This window comes from Hakea prostrata, chromosome 6, assembly GCF_041222555.1.
Source record: "Hakea prostrata isolate BN-2017 chromosome 6, UWA_Hpros_2, whole genome shotgun sequence".
In the NCBI taxonomy this organism is placed as follows: Eukaryota; Viridiplantae; Streptophyta; class Magnoliopsida; order Proteales; family Proteaceae; genus Hakea; species Hakea prostrata.
In genome coordinates this window covers 31205413-31232965 of record NC_142605.1, presented here as the reverse complement: position 1 = coordinate 31232965, position 27553 = coordinate 31205413, and the positions used below count along the sequence as shown (strand labels likewise).

General features: G+C 40.1%; 1 protein-coding gene across 1 annotated transcript in view; it reads left to right on the top strand.

Annotated features, from left to right (window-relative positions):
• LOC149013346 (MAP3K epsilon protein kinase 1-like) overlaps window positions 1–27553 on the top strand; it is a 50210-nt gene that overhangs the window by 16457 nt on the left and 6200 nt on the right. Inside the window, 11 exon segments of the mRNA XM_089158382.1 lie at window positions 8479–8610; window positions 9039–9110; window positions 10163–10269; window positions 12484–12580; window positions 12761–12800; window positions 12881–13134; window positions 16870–17196; window positions 17280–17324; window positions 26619–26798; window positions 26922–27005; window positions 27384–27475. Coding sequence (XP_089014508.1) covers window positions 8479–8610; window positions 9039–9110; window positions 10163–10269; window positions 12484–12580; window positions 12761–12800; window positions 12881–13134; window positions 16870–17196; window positions 17280–17324; window positions 26619–26798; window positions 26922–27005; window positions 27384–27475 — 1430 coding nt within the window.

The following is a 27553-nucleotide window of genomic DNA, read 5'->3' as shown; positions in this document are numbered from 1 at the left end:
GTAGGAGTTTGAACCCTAGAAGGACTCCTATGGTTAATGGGTCTAGAGAACTTGGATGGAGTTGTGTGGAATGTAGACTTAATAGGGAGGAAGGATTCTCTCCAAGTTTGAGTCAATTCTGATGATTAGGTTGGCTCCTAAATTCTGCTGTCTAATGGTATCTGAAATAAAAAATTCTAGAATAAAGAGCAAATTTATGTATATGCCCCTTGGAAGTGCAAACTATTACATTCACCATCCCTTAAACTTTCAACAATTAAATCCAGTACCAAAGACTGAGACTGTTAGTTTTGATAAGTAAATGACATTGTTTCCCTTTAAAAAAACCACCTTGTAGGCTTAAAAGTTGGTTAGTGGATCAGATCTTAGGATTGGGTTTCCAAATTGGTTTTAGTATCTTCTTATTTAAAAAATAAAATAAAACGAAGGAATCGGATGGGGAATATTCTGCAATGTCTGCACCAGGTTGCTTAAGACCCAAACCAATGATGGATTTTGGCAAAACAAAGTTGTCTTTGTTCCCGACTGTCAAATGATTTGCACCATTCTCTAGTGTGTCACTTAGAAAATGGGTAATGGCACCATCTGGTTCTGCACATTCATGTCCTCCATCGGCATGGGTGGAGGTGCTGTTGCCACAGGGTTAATTGGGTTTGAATTGGAAGCAGAGGAAGCATCCATTTACCCCATGATTGTTGTTGAATCTCTTTGTGTTGATTCTCTCTTCTTTTGCCACTCTATGCAGTCCTACTCTCACTGCTGCACATTTCCTCAGAGGAACTTGGACAATGTCTGCTGAAGCTGCCAAAGCAAGAAAGAAATTGACCATTTGAAGTTACCATGGAATGCATAATGCCCAAAGATGGGTTTGCGAAGCATCGGGCAGTTGGAGGTTGAGGAGGAAGATGAAGGAAAGAAAAAAAAATAAAGAGCAAATTGCATTGACACCCCAAAATGGAGGTGTTAAAGCACTGACACCCCACTTTATGTTTAAAAAACACAAAGACCCCCAAAATTGAATTTTTATTGGATATATTTGTCTAATTTATCATTGACGTCCGGATCGTTTATTTTGGGATATTTTAAATTGAAACAATAACCTGTTTAACTGATTTCAAGATAAAATTGGATAAATATATCCAATAAAATCCATTTGGGTCTTTGTGTTTTTTAAACATAAAGTGGGGTGTCAGTGTTTTAAGACTTCCATTTTGGGGTGCCGGTGCAATTTGCTCAAAAATAAAAGAAGGGTATAATGTAAAGGGTTAGTTGCCCTTTCCTTTCCATAAAAGTGATAAGTGGGGGCAAAGATGTATTTTGGGTTTTAAAAAAAATTGAAGTGATGACATCATCACTTAAGAACAAAAGTGAAATGGTAGGGATATGTGTTAGTCTGAGGGTCACTAGATTGAGTTGTTTAAGGGGTAGTAAAATAGTTTGCATTTCCAGGACGTAAAGGTGATAAGAGGGGGTGGGTGGGTTGTAGGCTGCCAGATATCTGGATGGGGGCCTTGCTGAAGCTTGGGTCGCATGCAGGTGAAGTTGTAGAAGGTTGTTCTTTAAGCTACGGTGAGGAACAGGCTTGATTTTCACCTTCATCTTAGTGTTCTTCAATATTGGACCTACCAAATTGAAGGAAACATTGTGCGGCAGCACTCACTTACAAAGAGGACTCAATTAAAACTTTATTTATAATCTGAGAGTGGTAACCTTCCATTGAATGGGATAGGCTATTTATAACAAAACCCTGGAGGTCTAGTGGTAATAGAACTCCTAACAAACAAATAATGGAGATCTATTTTGACTTGAACTCATAACTGACTTCAAATTAACTTGGATGCTTAAAACTAAAATAAAAGAAAAACATAAGAAAATACTATTCTGCCCGTATAACTAAAGTTGGGCACCCTTTACTTAATTAGACCAATCAAAGTAATTAATGTTCCTTTTTTCATACTTGGCCTAGACACTTAACTTTGTGGCATAGAATAGGCTCATGACTACATAAACCTATGGACAGCAATATCTATCAACCCTAGGTTGATTATACAGGAAAATAATCCAATGTGGTGTTGGATCTGCATCATCTTTGTTGAACTGCCTCCCAAATTCACCAAGCTATTGGGCACTTCAAAAGCAAATGATCTAGATCTCCCTCTCCACTCCAGCGAAAAGTACACGTAGTATTGACATTCAACCCTCTTTTATTCAGCAGGTCAGTGGTAATGAGTTCCTGGAACATTCTGCACCACATTCAACCCTCTTTTATTCAGCAGGTCAGTGGTAATGACTAATGAGTTCCTGGAACATTCTGCACCACATTCAACCCTCTTTTATTCAGAAGGTCAGTAGTAGGGACTAGGGAACTCCTTCTGGAACATTCTCCACAACTTGAAGGAATGTTCCGGAATGTGTGTGTTGAACCACACAATCTTCCACTAAGCAACTATTGCATTCCTCCTACACTGAAAATTCCGAGCTTTTTTAAAAGAGAGTACTCCTGTAGGAGCCAAAATTAAGTATCTATTGCATCATTTTCCCCATGGTAAATTTGATCCAGGTCCTTCCAAATCTCCCCCAATTCTGCAGACCATACCTAATCTGTCCATTCCTAGCACAGATCTGGTATCATCCTTATGACAGTAACATACCAAGAGGGTGCCAACTACCAACTAGAATATTTTAGGAAGCCCACTGCCAGTTTTCATCATTCTCTCCCTTTCTACAGTAGATCAAGGTTCCAACATTTTATCAAGACCAAGAAGAATCAGGAATGCACCTGACCTGTCTACATCACCAACTTCTTAAGAATCCTTTTTATCAGCCACCTTCCTGCTTGGTTTGATACAGGCTACACCACCAACTTCTTTCACCTGCCTGAGTCTTGATACGCTACCCTCCTTTCTTCACTAGACAAAACCTTACCTAGCTAATCCAGAAGAAAGAAGTGCAGTCAGACCCCTTCCACAAGAGAGCACCCACAAGGGATTTTATTTTTCCACACACCCTACTTGGAACCCCTAGGGTCTCCACCCGGTGGAAATACATTACTTGCATCACAGGATGAACCAGCTTTGCCTTGCCACCATAAAAAAGTCTTGGAAAGAGAAGATTCGATTATGAAACAACTACTTATGCCTTCCCCTTCTCTTCCTTCTTTCCGATCACTCTCGGAAAAAGATTAAAGAAGACCGGGAGGCACTCCCTTCAGAATTCCAGAGCGCTTACCCAAAGCTTCTAGGACAGGCTTACAATGAAGAAAAGCTAGTTTTGTGGAGAGCTTAGGTTAACTGAAATATTTAATTGGAAGGGTACCTCTCCCATTTTTAACTATCTGGGCTGATCTGTCTCTCTCAGCTTCCTCAATGCCTACTAAGAAGATAGCTGGTTCCTCTTTATTTATACACAACCTTGACCAGCTACCAAAATCTTCTGAGACCCCTATAATAGCATCAAGCAAGTTGTCTGCCACAGGGGTGCAAGATCCAAGCCCTAAAGACCATGTGGAAGGCCAAGTGAAGGCCTTGAGGTCGCTTCCCAGCAGCACATCTATTTCTTTTATTTATTTATTTTTCTTTTTTCTTTTTGACTTTTCTAGGTTAATTCAATTGGGCAGTGGCAGGTGTTGTAATTCTGCCCAGTCTGAGGGCATAGTATTAATTCTAAATTAGTTTTAAGTCCTTAACAGAGGCCCTCAATTTAGGGTCCTATTCCTTGTACAGGTCTGAGTTATAAGGACATAATCATACTTATATTCCTAGCATAGGACAGATATATCCTAATTCAAGTTAGAATCCAGCTTGGAGTCCATATCATATTAGAATCCAACCTATTATCAAATATCAAGTATAAATAACTCCCTCCACTCAATGCGAGGGCACTGAACATTATATGATTAATAAAGCTTTCTTCATTCAAGTATTCTCTTGTGACTTGCTGCTGCAGTTTTGCTTTTGTTCAACTTGATCAGTAAAGGTCCAAGATTGAAGAAACTCTTAGGACATAGTCTTACTCTGGCTGATAGGACATCATTTGACTCACCTCCACTTGAAATTGAGAATGTACAAGGCCCCCATACAGGTATGATGGTTGCCTACCCCATTGCCCTTCTCCTTCACCTTTAATTTGTTCTCAAGCCTTCCCTCTATCACATCAGGAATCTCCATACCTCAATAACCAGCCATCACAATTCCCTCAAACTCTAGCCAACATACCAGCATCTTACCTCTAACCTTTGAACCATATTGCGCCCTAGACCACCAGCCACAGTCCAGATCTACCAGTTCTTCTTGTTTACATCATTTTTTCACTCGAAAGTCAAGATTTCTTATAACTCAGAATCCCACCACCCAAACCTGATGAAACTTGATGAGCAACTACAAGGCAATCGGCCTTAGACTCTGTAAGTTTCATCCCATTCTCACATCATTAAATCCCAAAAGCCATCTCAAGAGACTTCTCTCAAATATACCCCATACACTCAATATCCTAACCCCTCTAAATCTGTCAAAAACTACCGCATATAAAACCAACACTATCCATTCTTTCCAACTAGGGTTTTAAAGAACTAATTGTTCAAACAGGAATTCCCTTTTAGGATCACCCTTTAGGCTGTACCTGAATTCACCATAGGCCTTTGTTTTTGAGTGTGGGGTTGACTTTGCTCTCTATATATTGTGGAAGATTGGCTCTCACTCAATTGAGGCTACATTAGACAGAAATCATGACATCATCTGCGAAAGCCTAGTGGAAAATACCTTGGCTTGTGTACACTAGGTGATGTAGGAGAAACCCTAGAAACTAGGGGACCTACAAAGTGGGCTACTAGACTCTTAGAATTAAACACCTATTCTTGAATCTTGACAGATAGTAAAGAAAGGAATTTGCAGCACTTGAATTCTGATTAATCATGCATGTTAGACAGCTAAAGTAGAGAAATAAACACAATAAGTCCTACTGGTAAGCACAACTAAACAAGAATCAATAGGGAAACAAGGGGATGGGGATCTTGGCACCATAACACTAAATTGAATGCAAGGGTATTAAGAAACTTAAAGAAAATAGAGTTGTCCTAATCAATATCAGATTTCTAACAAGGAATTCAATAATTAACCATGTAAAGGGAGGGTCTTAGGAAGTTTTTGTTTTAGACAAAACTATTGCCAAAGAATAAATGAGAAATATTTGGGGAGAGATAATGTTACCTGTTGATCCTGGTTGCAAAACAGGGGTTAGAAAGCATTTAGGAACAGAAATAAGAGAAAGAAAAAATATTTTGAAGTAGTGGTGAATCCTAGGAAAGGAGAAAAAAATATTTTGAAGTAATGGTGTATCCTAGGAAGGAGAGTAGGGTTAGAATGGAGAACCACAGCAAGACTATTGTACTAGAGGTGATAAAAGAGAGGGAGAGAAAGAAAAGAAATAAAAATAAAGGGACTTCACATATCGAAGTACTCGAACAGTTTTGGGCCAAAGATAAAGGGAGACTGTTACAACACCTAGATTGCAGTCAGAAGCACATCCTGATTTGGAATTTAAGCCACACCATTCCCCAGAAAAAAAATCCAATTGCTAGAGACTTTGTTAGGTACCAAATGCTTATAGGACTAGGCTAAGGCTTGTCCTGTCCTCCTAACATCATCAAAAGGCTTGTCCTGTCCTCCTAACATCATCAAAACCAACCCCGCCTAAGCATTCATTGACATCCTCGACCACTAGTACATCAATTGGGCTGTGATTAATTTTATCAGAAGCTGATGTAACCAATTAAAGTCACCTAGGAGGCATCACAGAGACTTCCCCCCACCCCATGTAGCCTCCGAGTATCATCTCACAACACCTGTCTGGCAAGCATCTCATTGCACTACAGACTGCTGTCACATAACATAGGACCATTTTGACCTGTCTGTCAATTTTAGATGAACCCATTAGGCACCCATACTTAACATGACAACTGTAGACATTGACCCATTCCAAAGAACCATAATAGACCCATTTTCATGAGCAAAGTAATTGTCAACCTTGTTTCAATCTTGCCTTAATTCACTGCTTACTTTTTCAAACTGTCCCTTCTTTACAGATGTTTCCACCAATGCACATAGGTCAATATGCTGTGACCTTAGTAAATACTGCACCTCCAACTTTTTTCACCGGAGTTGAGACCTCTCACCTTCGAGAAAACAAACTTTATTGTGTCAACAATCATCTCTGGGACTTGGTAAGCCCCTCTTTCCCTGCCACCCTCCAATATATTCCATAAAGTTTCATTTTCTGTCAAAGTTGAGTCAAATGCTGGTCTTGTTTCTTCTCACCCAAGTTTTCCCTCTTTCTTTTTTGCCCCCTTTTGAGGGAGTATCTCTTCCCATTCATCATTCTCAGATTTGCCCACCGTCTCCCTCTTTGGATAGAATTTTAGGCAAACCTTCATTCACTTCAATAAGGGCCAGACCCTTGTTGAGGGTCTTATTCTCCACGATTGGCTAACATTCCTATGATACTCTTCGCCCTTTCGCCAATTATTTATACTCATGAAGTACCACCTCAAATAGCTAGAGGGGTAATTGTGGTTTCTTCTTGGCCCACCTACTCTTCATCCCATGGGCTTGATCCCTCACCTACCAGCACCAAACACCCAACCTGATCCAATCCCACATCAACATCATGTGTTCCATCCTTCTAAGAGACTGAATTCTAGAGAACCAATCCCTCCAGTCTTCCCTTCATCCATGTCTCTCCCTTCTCTCTACCTTTCTCTTGCACATCCATATTTCCTCCCCCTTCCCCCCGCCCCCCAATTGATAGTATGCACAATGATCTCTACGACCCTTGCTTTTCCACCGGTACTTGGTCCCCCCCCCCTTCTGTGACTTCTTCCTTGCCATTGATGACCCTCGCTTGCCTGATCGTCCGTAGATAGCATGTTTTCCAAAATCTTTTAGAATTAATTACTGACGGGTCCCGCAATCCCAACTTTTGTTACCTTACTCTTTGGACCCAAGGTTGGATCAACCAGAAACACTAACCTTAGCCATAACACTTGAGGTCGGAGACTCCTCCTATGTGTTGCATTAGACATTGTCATTGTTACATGCAAGGATTTAGGTTTGGGTTTTGAGGCCGGCTTCGACTTGGCCAAAAACCGAAATCTCAAGGTTTCGGTCGAAACCTAGTACTTTTTTTAGCAAGGTTTCAACCTAGGTTTTGGGGTTTATATGGCCTCCATTTCATTTGATTTCTTGCCTCTTGCCCATTTAAAGTATAATAAACACAATGAAATTGGTATTTTGCAGAAATAAACCGCTAAAAAGTTATCATTCAAGTATACTAACAAATGATTGGTTCGGAGAAGTACAAATTGTATTGCATATAGGCATAGAATCTTCAGCATACATGAATATGGTTACATATACAACAAATCAATAAAATACAATGACCAACTAGGTCAAGTGATGACTCATTCAAGGCATGAACAAAACAAAAATAAAAAAAAAGGAAGTTTGGAACTATTGGGTATGGCTCATGCTTTATATTTTGTTGCCGATGGGGTCCATGAGTAACTATTTCCTTTGTAGTTTGGGCTTGGGCCCATTAATTGTTGTGGCTTGAGAGGTGTTTGAAGCAAAGGAGGAGCAAAAGAGCTGTTTGAAGGCATAGGTGTTGTGGAAATAGGGTGAAAATGGGGTAAGAAATCACCAAATATTGGTTGAAACCTAAGCTGCAAAACCAAGGCAGAAAGGGCAAAACCTGTGATATTTTGCAGGTTTTGACCGAGATGGAGGATTTTATAAGGAATAATCGACTGAGGTTTTTGGGTTGAAATTTCGTTTTTGTTTTGACTGAAACATTTTAACAAGATGAAATACCATAAGTTCCATTTCTATTTTGAAAATGCTGATACTTTGGTTGGAATTTCGACTATTCTGGTCGAAATTTGTACCATGGTTACAGGTAGAGTTCCACCTTGAGGCAGTTTTCTCTTTTGCCCCGGATGCAACTCCACAGGCTAGCTGCTCAGGTACCATAACCTGGGATTTGTAGTTGGTTGGATCGATCTACTGAAATTTTTACTTAAATTAAAGTAGAATTTTTGTCCTCTAGACAAAGACTAATACTAACTATTTTCGTTTAGAAATAATTTTACAAGAAGAAAGGGAGATTTTGCATAGGTCTAGGATACAAAACCGTGGACTCTTGATTTGTGTAAAGGTTTAAAAAAAAAAAAAAAAAAAAAAAAAAAAAAAAAAAAAAAAAAGAAAGAAAGAAAGAAAGAAAGAAAAAGAAAAAGAAAAGAAGAAGAAGAAGAAGAAGAAGAAGAAGAAGAAGAAGAAGAAGAAGAAGAAGAAGAAATTGTCCTATAAAAATGAAGGAAAAGAACAATCAAAATTCACATTAAGGGAACATAGGTCCAACAAAGAAAAAAGCATATGATTTGAAAGTAAATTTTATATTGCAAGTTTTATTTAACTGTTTTATCTGCAGGTGATTCAAATGTCAGGAGTTTCTGCTGCATCAGATATTTGGAGTGTTGGTTGCACTGTGATAGAACTTCTCACTTGTATTCCACCTTACTATGACCTCCAGCCAATGCCAGCACTTTGGCGAATTGTCCAGGTCTTCTTTCCCGTCTAGATATGCCAGCATTATTCTGGAATATTTGTTCCTATCTTTGATAATTTACTATCAAGAATGTCAAGAACTATGATTTTTTTTGTAAACTCTTAGTCGTCTATATTGAACTCGTCCATCTCCATATCTCTCTCTCTCTCTCTCTCTCTCTCTTGCTTTTACTGTCAAAAACTTGACAGGTTCTTTCTTGTTAGTTTTGTGGAGTTTCTGTTACTGTTTTCTATTTCTCTGAATTTGTGAAGAGTTTGTATTGTTTCTCATTGTCTGCAGATTGCATATTGTTATGGACTCTCAAGTGATTGAATTATTAGCTTTACACTTAGCAGGATGAGCATATTGGTTCAGTGCTATAATCAGCATATTGATTATTTTTATGAATTTTCAACTGAATGAATTAGCTTTATGCTTTGCAGGATGAGCATCCACCAATACCTGATCATCTTTCCCCTGAAATCACAGATTTCCTTCATCAGTGCTTTAAGAAGGTGATGTTTGAAATTGATATTTCTCAATTCTTTATCCCTTTGCATTTGTTTATTCTGATTTTTTTTTTATAACTTCACATATTCCTAGAATAATACTTTATGGGCCCCTGGACTATGGGCAGGAGTGTTCTCTGTGCAAATAGTTATTTTATCTGCACCACATAGGAGATTAGGACCTGTGTTATTGGAAAGTCTCAACGTTCTTGTTGTGACATGGATTCTCAAAAACCCGGTCTAGGGTCTCTATGTGCACTTCCTGAATGATAGAACTCAATAAATTAGAGAGTATTGGTGATTTTGTAAACAAATTGAAGTTCAAATTTCTTTTAGGGCAGAATGAACAGACTTGGGACAAAATGATAGTTGATATAAAGGGAAGCTTAAATTTCTTTAAGCATGGAAATGAAAGAATTGGGACCTTTTTCATCTTGTTGTGGATGGTCAGACTGGTCAAGCTGGTGCAACCATGAATATACATAAATTTTGTGTCTATAAATTCTACCAACTTCAATTATTTTAGCAAAAAGACATTCCAACAAATAGTAATATTTTAATTGTAGAAATATAGCCGTAAAAATATCCTGAGTTTTCATGAGACTTTTGAGTTTTTTATGAATATTTCTTAGTATCTAATTGTTAAATTAAATTGGCTATGTATTATCAAAATCATGAAAATTTACGGAATCGTAGTATCGGTGACTGTCTTTTCAAAAAGTTTTTGAAATGATTGCTTATCCCCCAACGACACAACTCCCCCACCCCCCGCGTGAAAGAAAAAAAAAAAAAAAAAAAAAAAGAAAAAGGAAAAAGGAAAAAAGAAAGGAGATTCATGACTGGTTAATTATGTGTATGATTACATTGGAAAGGTTGCATGCATATTGAGTTCCCAATTACCAGGTCTTTATCCTACCTTTTTGATTATTCATTTTTCCCCCTAGTGAATTCCGGTAAACTGTTTATTGCAGCTGACAGTTGACACTGAGAAAAATGTTCCTAGCCTGACAATGTAATTTTACTATTTTTTATTTTCCTGACACTGAAAACTATTTCAGGATGCTAGTCAGAGACCGGATGCGAAGACATTACTTATGCATCCGTGGATACAAAATTCAAGACCTAGTTTGCAGCCCTCTCTCCGGGAGTCCTCCAGAACAGTCAGGTAGCCCGGTGGCCAGTTATCAGTTCTTGTTGAATACTTTGATACTTTCTGCAGGCTGGTCTTTCATCCCTCTTTGTTCTTTCCCCACCCCTTTCACATGCATTCCCCCTACCCCCCCTTTTCTTTCTGATTCATAATTACAGTTAGTGAACGTTTTGGTTTAACAAGTGAGTTGGAGGGTAATCAAGATTTAACTTAACTTATGCTGATGTGGATCCTTTCTGCTTTTTGTTGATTGGAAGCTTTCTGCTTGCCTGGTCACTGCAAAAGTATGTGTTGTAAACTGAGAGAATATTGCGCTCCTAAAGATGATTTCATCATTCACCTGAATAGGGTATTTATAGATTTACTAATCATAGACTAGAACCAACTTAGAGAGGGAATGGGAATACAAAATAGAAAAGAAATATGAAATAACTAAAAGTCCTGAAGACATAAGGAGAAGAAAATCCTATTCTAATTAGGACTCCCTCTCACAACAGTAAGGATATAAGGGATGGTTCATTGTAAACAATTGTAAATTGTGCGGATACGAGAAAGAACAATAAAAGGGGTGGGACAATTTTTTTGTGTGTTCAAGATTGCTTCCTAGTGACCATTGTATGAGAACCGGCCGAGATCTCAGTAATATCTCGTCTTTTAGGGATTCCGAGGCAAGATGCCCTGCGAGTTAATGTCTTGGTATCTTAACTAGATCATGGTATATCTTAGAATTCTACTATAATTTTATGCTTCCAACCCAAATCTTGCTTTTGATTTGCACTTTTTTTTTAAGGGAAAAAAGAAGAAAAAAAAAGTGCACCAGCTTGGTGAGATCTCAGTCCATCTAAATTTTGGGGATCACCAAGACCTTTGAGAGAGAGTTCTGAAACCATGCTCGTGACATGTTTTGTGGTTTCTGGTAATTGTGTAAATGGAAATGAAATACATTCATTCCATAATATGAGATCTCGATACAAAACAAAGATGTTCGCAGTACTTGAGGGCTTGAGGCATCTATTATTATGGTATCATTTGTTTCATACCAAGTTTTTCTTTTGGGAAGATTTGTTCAAGATTAAAGAACTAGCACATAGTTGTCCTAACCATGGTAGAAGATCTCGCTCTCAAGCGAGATCTCGCCACCTTGAAAAAGAGAGATCTCGACCATCTCGGTGAGATCTCGGTCGAGATATACAATTTTTTGGCGTCCACTCGGTGACCCATTTCGGTGGGTTTTAGGGTCCCAATTGGGTTGAAACTTAGAATATATAGCCTATTTGAGGCCTTTTGAACACATTGGTGGCCTTGGATTTGATAGAAAACAACTCTATGTGTGATTTCTAAGTCTACCCATAGTGTGAAACCGAAATGTTGTAGGATTAGGGAATGCAAGGTTATACAACATGTAATATAGAACCTTTAAGGCATATAAATGAAGAGCAAGTGTATCAAATGCATCAAATAACCTAAATGTTATCTAAATTCCATCCATATGAGTATCACAATCTCAATTTTCAAGAATAGAATCATTAAATTATACAACCATTAGAAGTTATATATACAACAACAACAACAACAACAACAACAATAAGCCTTGTCCCAACTAAATGGGGTCGGCTACATGGATTCTTGCCCTCCAATCAGTTTTGTTCGAGGCCATACTAGATACAAGGCCTAAGCTATACATATCCTTTCTCACCACTTCTCCTAAGGTTATCTTAGGTATACCCCTAGCTCTTCTAGTTCCTTCAATATGGATTATATTAGAAGTTCTATATAAGTCATTAAATCATAAGTTCATAAGACAAGAAGAGAATGACTGATCTTCCTTTGATGTTGTCGATATGCTAAGAGTAGTTGCAAGTGAAAATCCAGCCGAAATCCACAAAAAAAAGGCAAAAATTGAGAGTTTCAGCGAGATTTAGGGCGAGATATGGCGAGATATAGCGAGATATCCCGAGATCTCGAGCGAGATATTCCAACTCTCTGCTCTCGACCTCCATCTCGTCTCGCTTATGTATTAAGATATCTCGTGAGATCTCGGCGACCATGGTCCTAACATTTGGTCAAACACTCCTTGCAATTTCCATGACCATTTTGAGTAAGTGGTATTTCTAAATTTTTTAGGTCATGTTCTTTCAACAGTGAGATAAAGAACAAATTACGGGAACAACCATTCTGGATTTTAAAATTTGAAGATCATACATATCTGAAGTTCCCTGTTTCATGCAGAAATATAGAGGAAGATGAAATTTCATATGGAGATCAAAGAAGTGCTGAAAACCCATCTGGAGAGATAACGGAGAAGGATGCTTTTGTGTTCAAACTGGTGAGAATCTTGTAATATGCAATGACTTTAATTTTAGGAAATTTGGTCTTTCAAGGAACAAACATCTGATTTATCATTCTTTATCTGAATTTTTGGTTAAACTTCCAAGAAATATTTTTACTTGAATTGAAACATTTTGGATTATCTGTTTATTTACTTGGATGATTTTTTTCATGTCAGGAGGATTCTTCAAAAGAGTTGCTAGTGGAAGGTGGAATCGGTATGGAAAGTCTCATAAAAATGAGAATTTGAATGTGATATTTTTTGTAGATAGGTTAATCTAAGATGATTTTGTTTCAGATCCGGTTCCCACCTTAGCGTTGTATGATGGGTTACCCACAAGAATTAGTCCTGGTAGATATCCGTCCACTCAAGAAGATGCTTCTGCTAATTCCACTGGTGCAATGGAGTTAGGAAGTGAATGTGAACCATTTGAACCAATGGTGAATGGTGAAGTGGAATATGCAGAATCGAAAAGGAAAAATGTGGTAAATGGAGAAATTGAAAGAAAAGGAAGTTCCATGCATCAGAGTGCTTCACTTAATTTTGGAAAGGTAAGTCACAGTGTTCTCCACCCCTTGGTTTTATTTATTCTTATCATATATCTGTCCCTTTTTCTCTTTCAATATTCCCCAAAAGGGCTGTTTTAAAAGATGAATTGTACATGGATTCATAATTCTTTGGTAACTTAGAATAGTCTCAAGTTAAAGTTATAATTTTCAAATTCTGGGATGACTCATGAGTTACCTAAATCACCCACAGATATATTGTGGATAATTTGTTGAAGGATGACATGTGACATTTACTTATTTAACATTGTATATTCGTTTTTGGATGTTCTCTACAGCCACCCAAAATACTTCTTGTGATGCATGTGCTTGTTTTAGCTGAAACCCTATCTTTTGATCACATATTATTATGCGTTGGGGGGGGGGGGGATCTGGTAGTTGGATCACACTTGATGATTCAATTGGTAATGGACTAATGAGCTTAGCAAGTCCACGTTTTTTGATGGTTTACAATTTCATCAGTCTCTTTATGTATAAAGTATTAACATTTATGCAACAATAGAGAATTGTTGAAGAGGGTGGACCAGCAAGAGTTTTAAAACGCAATATGGATCTTCGATATTTATTCTTGCGTAACCATGTCTATCAGTACCCATATGATCTATAAAAGAGATATAGTAGAATATGCTTGAAGTTTTTAGGTCCCATGTTTTTTTTTTTGTGGATGAATAATTAATCAATTAAAAGATGAGAACAATACAAAAAGATCCAAGGTCATGGACGGGGGAGAATGGTGGAGGAGGCCCCGCCACAGGTCTCCTGGGAGTCACACGGGGGAGGAGCTGATTTGGGTTAAATAAATAGCTTCCAATAGCATCTTGGTCGGTTTGGTGCGGGTTTGTCCCCCCGGGGTGGGCCCCGCTCCTTTCGGTCCGGTCGGTTCTCCCGCCTCCCGCCCTGGCCGGTCGGGCCTGGTTGGGTTTTCTGGCACTGGGGGCTCTCGTGTCCTCGTGCCTTCCCGTGTTTGGTTCCGGGTGTGGCGGGGCGGTCCGTTGGTGGCTGTTTGGGCTCTCCGGGTGAGGTGCGGGTTGGCCTTTGCCCCGGGGGGCCGGGGGGGGGGGGGGGCCTTCCGCGCGGTGGTTTTTTGGGGTGGGGTCCTGCTTTTCGGGGGGGGGTGGGGGGGGTTCCCTGCGTGGACTTGGTGGGGGGGGCCCGCCCTGGATTGGGGGCGGGTGTTTGGGTGCGGTCTCTGCTGCGGGGGGGGTTGAGGGTCCCTCGGTGCCGGTCGCCGGGGTGGGCCGGGCGGGTGGTGGGCGGGCGAGGGGCCTTCCTCCTGTCCGGGGGGTTGGAGGTGGGCGTCCGGGGGTTAGTTTGAGGATAGTCGCCCTTTCCCGGGTCTGGTTGTGCTTTTCCTGGTTTGAGTAGCGGCGGTTGCTTCTTGGTTCTCGTTCGCCCCTTCGTTTGGGTCTCTGTTGGCCCGCTTGGGGCGGTCGTGCTTCCCTTTCCGGGGGCCGTGTGTTCCATTGCGGCGTGGCCTTGGGGTCGGGTGCCCCCTGGGTTGGTTGGGCCGTTGTGGTTCCCCCTCCGTTTTTTTAGGTCCCATGTTTGTCTGGTGTTATAGGATGAAAAACTGTATCACTAAAACATTTGTAAGATGGTAATTGATATCTGATGGATAAAAGTTTTTCTGCGTGGCATACGTAAAAGGTTCTGTACAGAGAGTTGCCATTTAGGCATGTGGATGACTGTCTTGGCCGAATCCACCATCAGCTAGCAAATGAGTAACTTAGTTTACTCTCACATCAAAGACTGTCGTGGCCAATCCCACCATCAGATAGCTAAGGACTTGGTTTAGTCACATATCAAGTTTTATAGGCCATCTGAACCACATATGTTCCAGCAGGTTTTTAACTTTCTTTGTATATCCATGCAAGCTTAAAGAATTTTTTGAAATAGATTTAACACCTAAGTAGATATCCATGCAAGCTTAAAGACTTGGTTTAGTCACCTAAGTAAATACATGTGTTTGAGTAATTAGATTGAGAAAATAAGATCCAAATCAGTAGTTTGGCTTTGAACTATAGCTGTTATGGCATCTAGAGACCTCAACAAAAGGTACTTAGATGCCTGGATGTAGGCGACAATGCAATCCTTGGCAACTATGCTTTGGATCCAATACAATGTAATCCTACATTGGTAGAAGACCAACTAGGAGCCAATATGTAGGATCTTGGATGAATCGATAAAACTCAGGTATGTCAAAATAGGGTTTTAGGACTTAAAACTATGTTTAGGCTTTAAAGGGGTTTGATAGTAGGGTTAAGTGAGTGTAGGGGAGCCATTTAAGGTTTGGGGTGTACAAATGGTGGTACATTGCTGGATTTGAACTTTCTACAATTTAGGGTTAGGGTTTCTAAACACTGAAGAATAAGGGGATCTAGGATCTCTACTGGGCAGAATGCAGCCAAATTCAGATGGTCTTGTTGGGAGAATAGCGGGAGTAATCGATCAAAATTGGAGTTAATTTTGATGGTTTGGGCTGGGTAAATTGTAGGGTTTCTTGCAAGAAACCGAGGTTTTTTTGAGTGAGAGACGAGGCTTGCATCAGGATTGAGTTCCTACTAGTGCAGTGGAGTGTTTTATCAAGAGATGGTTTATCATAGCTGGAATGCGCTGTGAATGATTAGGTCATGGTTTGAGAATTCATGAGATCTCGCGAGATCTCTCTTCTCTTCTCTTCTCTTTTGTTTTTTTTTTTTTTTTGTTTTTTGTCAAAAATCCCAAAAAGTTGTAAGACAACTGAGATCTCAGTCAAATGGGGGTCTCGATTCAATCAAAATATCAGTCCAACTAGTGTTATAAGATGCCCTTAACTCAATTGGGTCAAGATATATCTCGGCTTGATCTCCGTCCTCTCTTCCTCTTCATTGCTACTTTTCTGGGAAACCTTTTTTTATTGGAGTTTTGGCCTGAATACCTATTAGACTTCTTGAACAACACTCTTACAACATCTGTAGAAGGTTGAAGAGGCTTTCAACAAAATTTCAAGAGAGGTGGGATTTCATCCCAAATTTTATTTCTCTTTTTTTTCTTTCTTCAAAATCTATGATAATACTCTTGTGCTAGTGGAGCAGGAGTTGGGACGAGCTGCTTAGTGTTTTTAGTCTTTTCTTTTGGATATTGCTTCTATGTTTTGGAAGATTCTCCAATCTTATGGACAGAGGCAGCTTCTGTCAGCATGGAAAGCAGGTTTTGATAATTTGTTGATGGCCATGGAAACAACGTTAATTCGAGAGTGATGGCTAACAAGGAGCCTCTCCCATTAATGAAACTCATAGGAAATGACCATGATGTCATTATCAGTCTTTAGAAAAATCAATTGTTTTGGTTGGACTGATTTGGGAAGTTAGTTGAGTCAACCAAATGTCATTTATATGCCTAGCTGAGTGAATTCAATTTTCACATAGAAGGAATATAGCGTCAGGTTATGTTTTCAATAACCTGTCCTCTCCTAATGATGTATTTTTTTGCCATCACCTGATGTCTTTCCCATTAGTACTTGTTAATTCTTGTGAGGGAAGATGGTTATTTCTTGTTTTCACTGTCCCTTATTTAGTGTTTCCAATGTTTATAATATGGATTCCTATACCAATTATGACTGTTCACTTTTTCAAGTTCTAATTACTAGATCATATAAAACATGTTGCTGGATATTTTAACTTTGTATTTTCATTTGGTTAATAGCCAACCTAACGAATGTAAGGAGCTGTCTTTTTGAAGGCTATGAAGGCATCAATTGGTTCTGGAAGCAATGAACTGAGTAGATTTAGCGATCCACCAGGAGATGCTTCCTTGGATGACTTGTTTCAGACATTGGACAGGAACCAGGAGGGTCGTGTGTCAGAAGCCTCAAAATCTGCTTCTTCATCACTTACAGACCAAGGAACTTCACGTGATGCTGGACCAAAAGACCTAGCAGCAAAGCTCAAAGCTAGGATGGCTCAGAAACAGTTGGAGAATGGAATGGAGGAAGCTAATGGGGGAGGCCTGATGCGCCTCATGATGGGTGTGCTTAGGGAAGATGTCATTGGTATTGACAACAGTCTGGTATGTTTTGTCAATTGTAAGGTACCTATAATTGCTTTTGTTATGGGTCCTTCTTGACATTGGTTGCTTTCTGTATTGAACAGGTATTTGATGAAAAATTGCCTGGAGAAAGCCTTTTCCCATTACAGGTGCTTAGTATTCTTTGAATTTCTACAGTCCATGATATTGATGTGCTTTTGGTTTATGTTAACATTCCATGATATTGATGTGCTTTTGGTTTATGTTAGACGTCCATCTTACTAAAGAAACATATACTATGCGACTCTTTGACTGCATAGACCGGTGATAGGCGTGAAAAGACTTATACTTCTTTAAGATATCATGCTTATAGGAAGGAGAAGTTTTCACATCTTCAATGCCCAAAAAAGAAAAAGTATAGAAATATGAGGAAAGAGTTGACATTATTTGAACTCCAAGATGAAATAGAAATTGTTGGAATAATGGTTCCACACATAGTATGATAATAGTGCTAGGGAAGAAGAAAAAGTGGGGAAATTGTTGATAACAAGAAAATAACATGTGAATTAGATGGTATGTTTCTTGAAATTTCTGGGAACCAATAATAATAAAGCATGTTTCTTTGTGGTGCCATACATTATTTTGATGACCTGAGCTAGATATATTTAAGTGTTTAGTCCACAAGGACGCTAATCAAACCATCATTAAATTCAAACTGAATCATTCAAAATAAATCATCAAATTCAAATCTTATGTATAGAATATTCAAAAACTAGCCTTAAATCTTGATTTACTCTTATTGGTGGCAAGCTTAGATTTCTTGAAAGTAAAACCTCAAAATACACTATATCAGAGCTTAATTTCAAACTGCTTGTTGTTACCTCCACTAATCAGAGTTTAGGTCGTCTAGCTTTGTTGGGTATAGTCCCATTGTTCTTTTCACCCCCCTCTTTTGATTAATGATTCTTTCATTCATCCAAAAATAAAAGAAATAAAATAGTAAATAATTTGAAAAAAAATTGTTGAGTTGAGAACTCGAGGATGGCTCCAGACGTTTTCTCCCTCCCTGCTTCCCCTCCTTCCACCCCCCCCAACCTCCACCCTTGAAAATCAAACCCCCTGTAACACTTGCAACTCTTCACCCCCTCCACCTCAAATACCTAGGAACTCTCTTTTCTCCCACCCTTCTCCCTCCACCCCTGAATGCATCCTTTCCTATTTCCCTCCATCCTCCTCTGCTCCATTGCCACTCCTTTGCTACAAAACCTAGCATTCTCCATTGGAAATTGGCTATGATTGGCCAATTTCTTGGCCCTTGCCCTCTGCTCCGCATTGTCCAAACCTCCCTCTCCAAGCAATGGCATGCTCAAGGCTCCTTGGAAGCATGTGTTATTGATATAGGTATTTTCTCGTTCAAGCTCCCCTCTACCTTCGCAAAGACAAAGCCCTTGAAGGCTCTCCCTGGTTTGTTGGTAAGTCTCCTATCTTCATCAAGTCTTGGAAACCTTTTAAACCATTTCACAAGGTCGACTTCAGCTCTCTTCCCTTGTGGGTTAATCTCCTTGGTCTCCCGTTGGAATTCTTGAATCTTTACTACCTTAGCCGTATTGGCTCAACACTCGGTCACCCACACCATGCAGACCCTAAACTCTCAACTTGCCCTCTCCTATGCCCGAATTTGTGTGGAAGTCCCTATTGACAAGCCCCTACCCCCTTGTATCTCCATTGAAGACGACTTTGGGTCTCCACTATGACCAAATCATTGTATATGATTGGGTACCCAATAGATGCACTGCTTGCTCCTCTTTCGGCCATGACGTTTCGAATTGCACTGCTGCCTCTAATGTTCCTGCAACTGCTAGCCCGATGCTGTCGTTGCCGTTTTTGTCAAAATCGCCTACCGTTCGTTTGGATTCTCCGTTGCTGCTTCGCATGCTGCCGCTGATTGAATATTTGATGCCGCCACCTTCCCCTGCCTCCAATTCATCATGCCTCATCATCAACAGGCTTGAACAGTGCTCCGTTGACGTTGTTGCCAAATCTTCTTCTCCCTCTCTGGTAGTTAAGACATATCGGAGAAGTAGAAGACGTCAGAAATAGATGCCACCTACCTTTGCCTTGCTGAATTTGACGCTGATGCACTCTATAGCTCTTGGTTCTCTGTTGCCTCCAACGGTGAAGCCCCCCTTATTGCCTGATTTTGCACTGCCATCTGACATTGCACCTGCACACACTACCTCACCTTCCACTGTTGATGGAATGCTGGCTCCTTTTTGGTTGCTGCAGCCCTTAGAGTCCCTGCACACCTGCGCCAAAGCATCCCAGGTATGTTCCCTACCTCTTGCTGGCGGTAATGACACCTCAACCACCGCCCTTGTGAAACCCTCTACCTCATGCCGTACCGCTTCTCTCTCCTAACCCCATTCCCCAAATAGCCTGAATATACCTCCTCCAACGCCGCCGACCATAAAATCCTCTAACCCTCCACCCTTTATCCCCTTTGGCTCCTTCAATGGGCCTTACCAACCCACCTCAAGTGTTAGGCCCATTTCATCCTCCAACCTAACCCCTCCTAATAATAACCTAAGCCCAAGCCCATCTTCTCCTATATCTGGCCCACCCCACCCCACCCCTTCACTTTCTTCAATTCCTCCTTCTATTAATGTTAGCCCAAGCCCATCTCCCAATAACTTTTCCTCTAGCCCACCCCATTCCACCCTTTTACCTCCCTTAATCCATCCTAACTGTGTGAGGCCTGTAGACCAAAGCCCATGGACCCCCCCAACGTTGAACCACCCACACCCCCCTAACCCCACCGCCCATGACCAAACCCTTTGCCTAACCTCTTCTTGCAACCCAAACTCCCCTAGCTCTTGCTCCACCATTGACCTCAGCATCTTAGAAACTTCCTCCCCCTTAAGTTCCACCTTGTGTGAGTTTACCCCCCCCCCCCCATTTTATGATCTTCAACTTTCCTAATTCACTTGCCCCTCTCACACCTTTAGTGCTACCCCCCCCCCCCCCCGTTGCAATCTCAATGACTGACCTTCTCATTTGGAACATTAGGAGTCTTAACTCCCAAGCCAAACAAGTTGAAGTCAAATCCGCCATTCGCAATTCAGAAGCCTCATTTGTGCCCTTCTTGAAACCCATGTCCATATCGATAATGATCGTCGGATTGCCCTCTCTATTGCCCCCTCTTGGTCTTTTCTATCTAATTCCAATATTACCCTTAATGGGCGTATTTAGATTTTATAAGACTCAACCAAATTTCAAACCTCTTTAATTTCCACCCCCCCCCCAGCTTATGCATTTTCGTCTTACCCCCTATCCCTCCCCCTTGAATCCTCCTTTCTTCCTCACCATCATCTATGGCCTCAACTGCTGTCTTGATCGCTCCCCCCTTTGGAATGATCTCTGCGCCATCTATCCCTTTACTGTGGGACACCCTTGGGGTATTGGAGGCGACTTCAATATCGTCTGGTTCTCTCATGAAAGAGTGGGTGGTTGCTCGCCAAACCTGATGGCCATTGATGCTTTCAATTCATGCCTAGATGATGTGGGTCTCTCTGATCTCCGTTGGATTGGTCATCACCTCACCTGGCACAACCGCAGATCGGGAGACGCTCGTATCGCCTCCAAACTCGATGGTTTCCTTGTCAATAAACCCTGGCTCTCCCTTCTCCCCACTTCTTTCGCATCCTTTTACCCTCTCTCCCTTTCCAACCATTCTCCCTACCACCTCCACATCCTCGACCCCCTCTCTTTTGCCCCAAACCTTTCAAATTCTTTGACATATGGACCTTAAACCCCTCCTTCCTCCCTACTGTCCAAAATGCTTGGAATCAACTGGTCTATTAACTTCCCCTAGTTGCTTTTGCCCGGAAGCTCAAGAGCACCAAAATTGCCCTTCGGTCCTAGAACTCCTCTTCTTTTGGTAACATCTCCCACATCTCCTCTTGTCGTTCAGAGTAGGATCCAAACTCTTCTCCAAAGAGACCCCCGTAACTCCTCTCTTGCGGATGATGAGAAATCTCTCTCCCTGGACCTTTCTTCCCTTATTTTCCAGGAAGAAAGCTTTCTTCGTCAAAAGGTGAGAATCAAATGGCTTGAGCTTGGGGATGCTAACACTGCTTATTTTCATCGCTCCCTAAAAGCCCGCCTTAACTTCAATTACATCCCTTGTCTCCTCTCTAGGAACGGCTCTTAGGTCTATGATCCCCCTAGTATCAAGGCGGAAGTCATTTCATTCTTCTCTCTCCGACTTCTCTCCCCCCCCCCCCCCCCCTCCCTTCTCAACAAATTTGTTGACCCCTCTTCCCTTGATTCCCTTAGCTCCATCTCCTCTCCAGAGGAAATCGTCTCGGCCATCTGTTCCCATAAGGCTAACAAAGCTCCCGACCCTAATGGCTTTAGTATGGGCTTCTTCTTGGCTTCTTGGGACTTCATCGTGGATGACCTCGTCCATGCTATCCATAGCTTCTTTTTCAACCCTTCTCAGCTATCCTCCATTAACCAAACCTTCATCTGCCTCATTCCTATAAAACCCGGGGCCACTTCCCTCTCTGACTTTTGTCCCATATCCTTTTGTAATCTCATCTATAAATTCATTGCCAAAGTCCTGGCAAACCGAATTATGCGAGTCATCCCCTCTCTTTTTAGTCCCAATCAATCTGCTTTCATCTCTGGGTATAGCATTTCGGATAACATCCTCCTCTATGCAGAGATTGTTCAAGGTTTTGATAGAGTTGCCCATTCCCTGGCAGCCCTTCTTAAGGTTAACCTCCACAAAGCATTTGACTTCTTTCGCTAGGATTTCATTAGTGAAGCCCTCTCTGCAATGGGCTTCCCACCTCCCTTTGTCCAGTGGATTAAGATATGCACATCTACCTCCCACTTTTCTATCATCACCAATGGTTCCTTTGCTGGATATTTCCCCTCTTGGGTTGGTATTCGTCAAGGTTGCCCCCTCTCCCCTACCTCTTCTTCTTGGCTGTCGAAGTCCTCTCTCGTCTCCTTTAAACCAAAACTAACCAACTCCTCATCTCCCCTATCCCTAAATGCAAATCCATGAAACTCATTCACCTTGCTTTTGCGGATGATCTTATGATTTTCGCTAAAGCTGACCACTCCTCCATCTCCTCCATTCTCGAAGCCCTCTCGTCCTTCGAATCCCTTTTTGGTCTCTAGGTCAACCTAGAAAAATCCTCCCTCTTTCTCTTCGGAGTCTTCGATTTTGTCCGCTCCTCCCTTCTCCTCCTTATTGGCTTTAGATCGGGCTCCTTCCCTGACACCTACCTCAAGCTCCCCCTTATCCTTGACCGCCTCACTCTCCATCATTGTTCGCTGATGCTTAACCATATTCAGAAAAAACTTTGACTCTGGAAAAGTAAACTCCACTCCTTTGCTAATCGAGTGGTGCTCATTCGCTTTGTTCTCCAATCCTCCTATCTCTACTGGTGTTGAATCTTCTCCATTCCAAGATCCACTATTGTGCCTTCCTTTGGAAAGTCCATGAATCCTCCCGTTTTCTCCACCCTATCAGCTGGATGTCTGTTTGTTGCCCCAAAACCGAAGGGGGCTTGGGCATTCACCGGATTTTTGACATCAACCTTGTCTGCCTCCTGAAACTCATCTGGAAAATTGCCTCCAAGCACAATTCCATCTGGGTTTCTTGGGTTTACTCTCACTTACTAAAATTTGACTCCATTTGGACTGTCCCCATCCCTCCCAACCTCTCCTGAGTCTGGAGAAAACTTTTGCTTCTTCGTCACTTGGCCCTTTATGCTATCTCTACCCAAATCTCTTTTGGATCGTCCACTTTTTTTCGGCTTGACCCCTGGCATCCGTCGGGCATCCTCTTTACCCTTTTTAGGCCCCTGCTTTGTCTATGATTCCCACATCCCCAAACTCACCCCTCTATCTACCTTCATCACTAATGGTTCTTGGTCCCCTTCCCCCCACCCAAGACTCACACAAGTGTGGAACTCTCTCCCTCCCCTTATCGTTGGCTCCTCTAAAGATATCACCATCTAGCTTCCCTCCCCCACTAAGCTCTTCTCCACCTCCTCTGCTTGGAATCTTCTCAGACTCCCCTCTATTGTTGTCCCCTGGGCCCCCTAGTTTGGTTCAAAGGTCACATCCCCCGTCACTCCCTTACTCTTTGGAGAGCCCTTAACCTAGCCCTTCCTACCTAAGCCTTCCTCATTAGTTGCCATATCCAGGTTAACCCTAGCTGTACCCTTTATTGGAATTGTACTGAGGACCTTGAGCACCTATTTTTCTTATGCTTCTTCTCCTGCTCTCTTTGGGAGAAAGCCCTTGCTTCCATTTTGCCTTGGTCAAGGCGCTCTTATGGCTTTGCTCGAGATTGGGCCTGGTGCTTGAGAATCTTCTTGGGCTCTTCCCTTTGTGACCAAGTTGGCAAGCTAGTGTTTGGTGCGATTATCCACCACTTATGGTGAGAGCGAAATCTTAGGCGATGGTCCTCCAAGTCTCGATCCCTTGACATGATTTAGAAGGCCATCTGTTTTGAGGTCTCATCTAGACTCCTCAATGTTCCCCATCCCCTGGTGACTAACTTCCCCAAGAATAGGCTAATTGTTAGTTCTTGGAGTCTCACCTCCTCCTTTAGGCCTTCCTCTTGAAAGGTTTTGTTTTCTCCCCCCCCCCTCTCCCTTTGTATTCTTGGTGTTGTTGTCTTTAATATATTTCTTTATTCATCCCAAAAAAAAAAAAAAAAAAAAACTGTTAAGTTGACCTTGAAGTTTCCACCAAGATACTAGGGGGAGCCAAATAGCACAATAAAACAAAATATTGCAAGAGCACAATACAAGAACAACAACTACACAATCACAAGACATTAAACAAAACAACTTTAGTTTTATTTGTACTACTAACTATGTTAGGTAAAGTACACTTGGTTAGGATTACATTCTCCAATATGAAATGGTGGCTCGTAAGCTGAAGTCTGTTACTCTCACTCTCACATCCCATATTAGGGGTGCAAGTTTGGCCTAGGTGGCTTGCCCCGCCCTAAGCTCAAGATTGGCCCTGAGGGCGGGCCTGGTGTTATTGTTTGTCTTGCCTAACCTATCCCTATTTTTCGGCCCTGACCTTAATCCTAGTTTTGGTGTTGATTTTGGCCCTAATTTTGTTTATGATTCTGGCCCTGATTCTATCATTGATCCTGACCTTGATTTTAACCAATAGATTTAATCCTAATATTAACCTTGATCCAAGTCCTGATTTTGACCTCAGATCATTCTGATCCCATGAGTCCTCTTCATTTTATATTATTTTTTATGTATTGTTTTGTTGTCATTTAATAGAAATAAATGATTTATTGTTTTTATATTTTGAAATGTTACCACAAAAACAAACTAAGTTGTTTGTTACATCCTACATTTTATTTAAGAATATTTATATTATTTTTTATGTCTTGTGTTGTTGTCATTTAGTAGAAATAAATGATTTATTGTTTCAAAAAGAAACTAAGTCATTTGTTACATCCTACGTTTTTATTTAAAAATATTTATGTAAATAATTGTTGACTTAACTAAAATCAAAATTCTAATACAACTTTATTAGGGTGTTTTAGAGTCAAAATTCTAATTAAACTAGGGTACATTTGAAATGCCATAAGTTTAAGGTCACAAATTATTCCTCTTAAACTAGGGCATTCTATGATCAAAATTCCAATTAACCTATTCTAAGTGTTTTTTAATGATCGAAGCACAAAACAATAATGAAAACCAATTCAAGTCATTCTTGCACTATTCTATTTTATTAGGGTATTTAACTTAGAACTTATTAGGATTGTAAATATGTGTACTAGTCTCATATTATAAACAATAATGAAAACCAATTCAAGCCATTCTTACACCTAAGCGTAATTTCTATACATTGACAACCCTAATTTGTTACATCTAAGTAAAATAGATATTTTAAAATAGAAAGTTTTCAAAAGAAATTTCAATGACATGATCTATAAATTAAATATTTTTTATATGACGTAATGTATTAAAAAAATTATTTCTAACCACATTAATTGTCGATAAAAGTTAATGCCTCAACTGCCAATGATGTGAAATATCATACTAGTTTATTATAAAAACACAAACTGATGAAAGATGGTTACATTTTTTTCTTCCAATAACACCCTCAAATGTTCATTTAAATGATATAATTAATTATGTCCAAAATCATAATTCTAAACTTTCACTTAATTAGAATTAATTCTTGCCATTATTTCTCTCTTTCCCATTTCTCAAAAAAATAAAATAATAATAACTTAGATACCTTCTCTACTTCCCAAACAAACAAAACCAGAAGAAAATACCAAACAAACAAATTTTTTTTTATTGATGACTAATATAAAAATAAATGCTAATAATCAAAATGCACTTAATATCTAATGTAATACAATGTAAAAGTGAATTACATAATTCATTTTACATAATTTATGTTTAAATAAAAACCAGGCACATGCGTTTGCTAATAATTCATTATATATATATAATATATATATATATATATATATATATATATATATATATATATATATATATATATATATATATATATATATATATGAAAGAATGAACCAAATGGACATGAAATCAATTTGCAATGAGATTGACTACTGAATCATTGCCAAAATGTAATTTATAGTTTTTTTTTAATAAGTATCTTATTTTCAATCAAAATCGGCCAAAATTATTGGTATTTTAATTAAAAGGGTTTAACAGATATTTCATGTCATTGGATAGGTTTTTGTTTGTTAAGAAAAAAATATTCTGTTGGTAGGGCTACTAGGGGTGCGATTGATATTTCTAAGGGTGCGATTGATATTTCTAGACATTAACATCAAAATTTGTTTATTAGTCATTTAGCCATATAGTACAGTTATATTAGACCAATATTTTTATGTATTAGATGGTTCAAATTGAACAAGGTGTTAGATTGAGAATCAACATGTTAGGTTATGCATTTTATCGATTATGTATATGATTATATTTGATTCAAATTTGATTAGGGATAGGGATAGGGATAGGGACAAGGGATAGGGCCAATTAGGGCCAGGTTAGGGACAAGGACAACCCATCTCGACCTGGCCCAATTATGATGGGAATGGGCTTGGCTTGGCCCGTTAGGGCTCAAGGTCAAAGACAAGAGTCCTAGGCCGTTAATCAGGGTCAGGACAGTAATGGGCTTAGCTAAGGACATTTAGGGCTGGGATTGGGATTGGAAAAGCCCAGCCCAGCCAGGCCGTGTTGCAGCCCTATCCCATAACACGTATTCTTTTTCCATGATATAAGTGAAAAGCTGAACAAAAATAATGTTTACTAAAGAGTAATTTTTGGCACTGATACTTCTTATAGTATCTGCTACATTTGAATAGTGCGAACTGCATTTACTAACTCTAGCACAGTTACCTTATATGTTTTCATTGTCAATTTTAGGCTGTCGAATTCACCAGATTAGTTGCTTCACTAAAGCCAGAAGAACCAGAAGATGTGATCGTCTCTGCCTGTCAGAAGCTTACTTCTTTTTTTCAATTGCGCCCAGAACAGAAAGTTATTTATGTTTCACAGCATGGTTTGCTTCCTCTGATGGAACTGCTTGAAGTTCCTAAAACCCGTGTTAGTATGCTTTCTGAGGGCTTTGCCTGCTATTCTCAATTATTGGAAAAAGTAGCTAACTATGCAATTTAATGCAGTTTGAGGGGCCAAGTATGATGCTACGAGTGTTCTATGAAATTGCAGGTTATATGTTCTGTGCTTCAAATGATAAATAAGATAGTCAAAGGCAACACTGATTATCTAGAAAATGCTTGTCTTATTGGCCTGGTAAGTATGGTTGCATAAGTACTGAAATTCCAAGATATTTCCTGTTGGACCTTCATTGAAACTCCCCAGTGTTGTAGTTGTGACATGTCAATATTCTAGAAGTTCCATTGATTCCTTAAGAATTTTCTGTTGAAAGATATCACGGCAGAGTCGTACATCAGTTTGGGACTTAGGTCCTTCAGTTGGAACTTGGTAAATGGGGTGACTGAACCTTGTCATGCGAACCCTGAAACTGTTAGGCTAGAAATATGATAAATGGGTTTCAATCATCCCTCTACTCTTTGCCTGCTATGTGACAATTTTTTCTGCTTCAAGAAGTGAAAGCTATTTTATTGCGAGTAGTCATTGCCATGGTGTGGTTGTGAAATGAAATTGCAGATACCTGTTGTGATGAGTTTTGCGGCAACTGATCGTCCACGGGAAGTTCGTATGCAGGCTGTGTATTTTTTGCAACAGCTTTGTCAGTCAAGGTGTAGATCTTCTCCTGAGTTTCCTTTTTGTTCAGCCTCATTCCAGTGCATCACTTTTTATTGGATTAGTCATGCTGG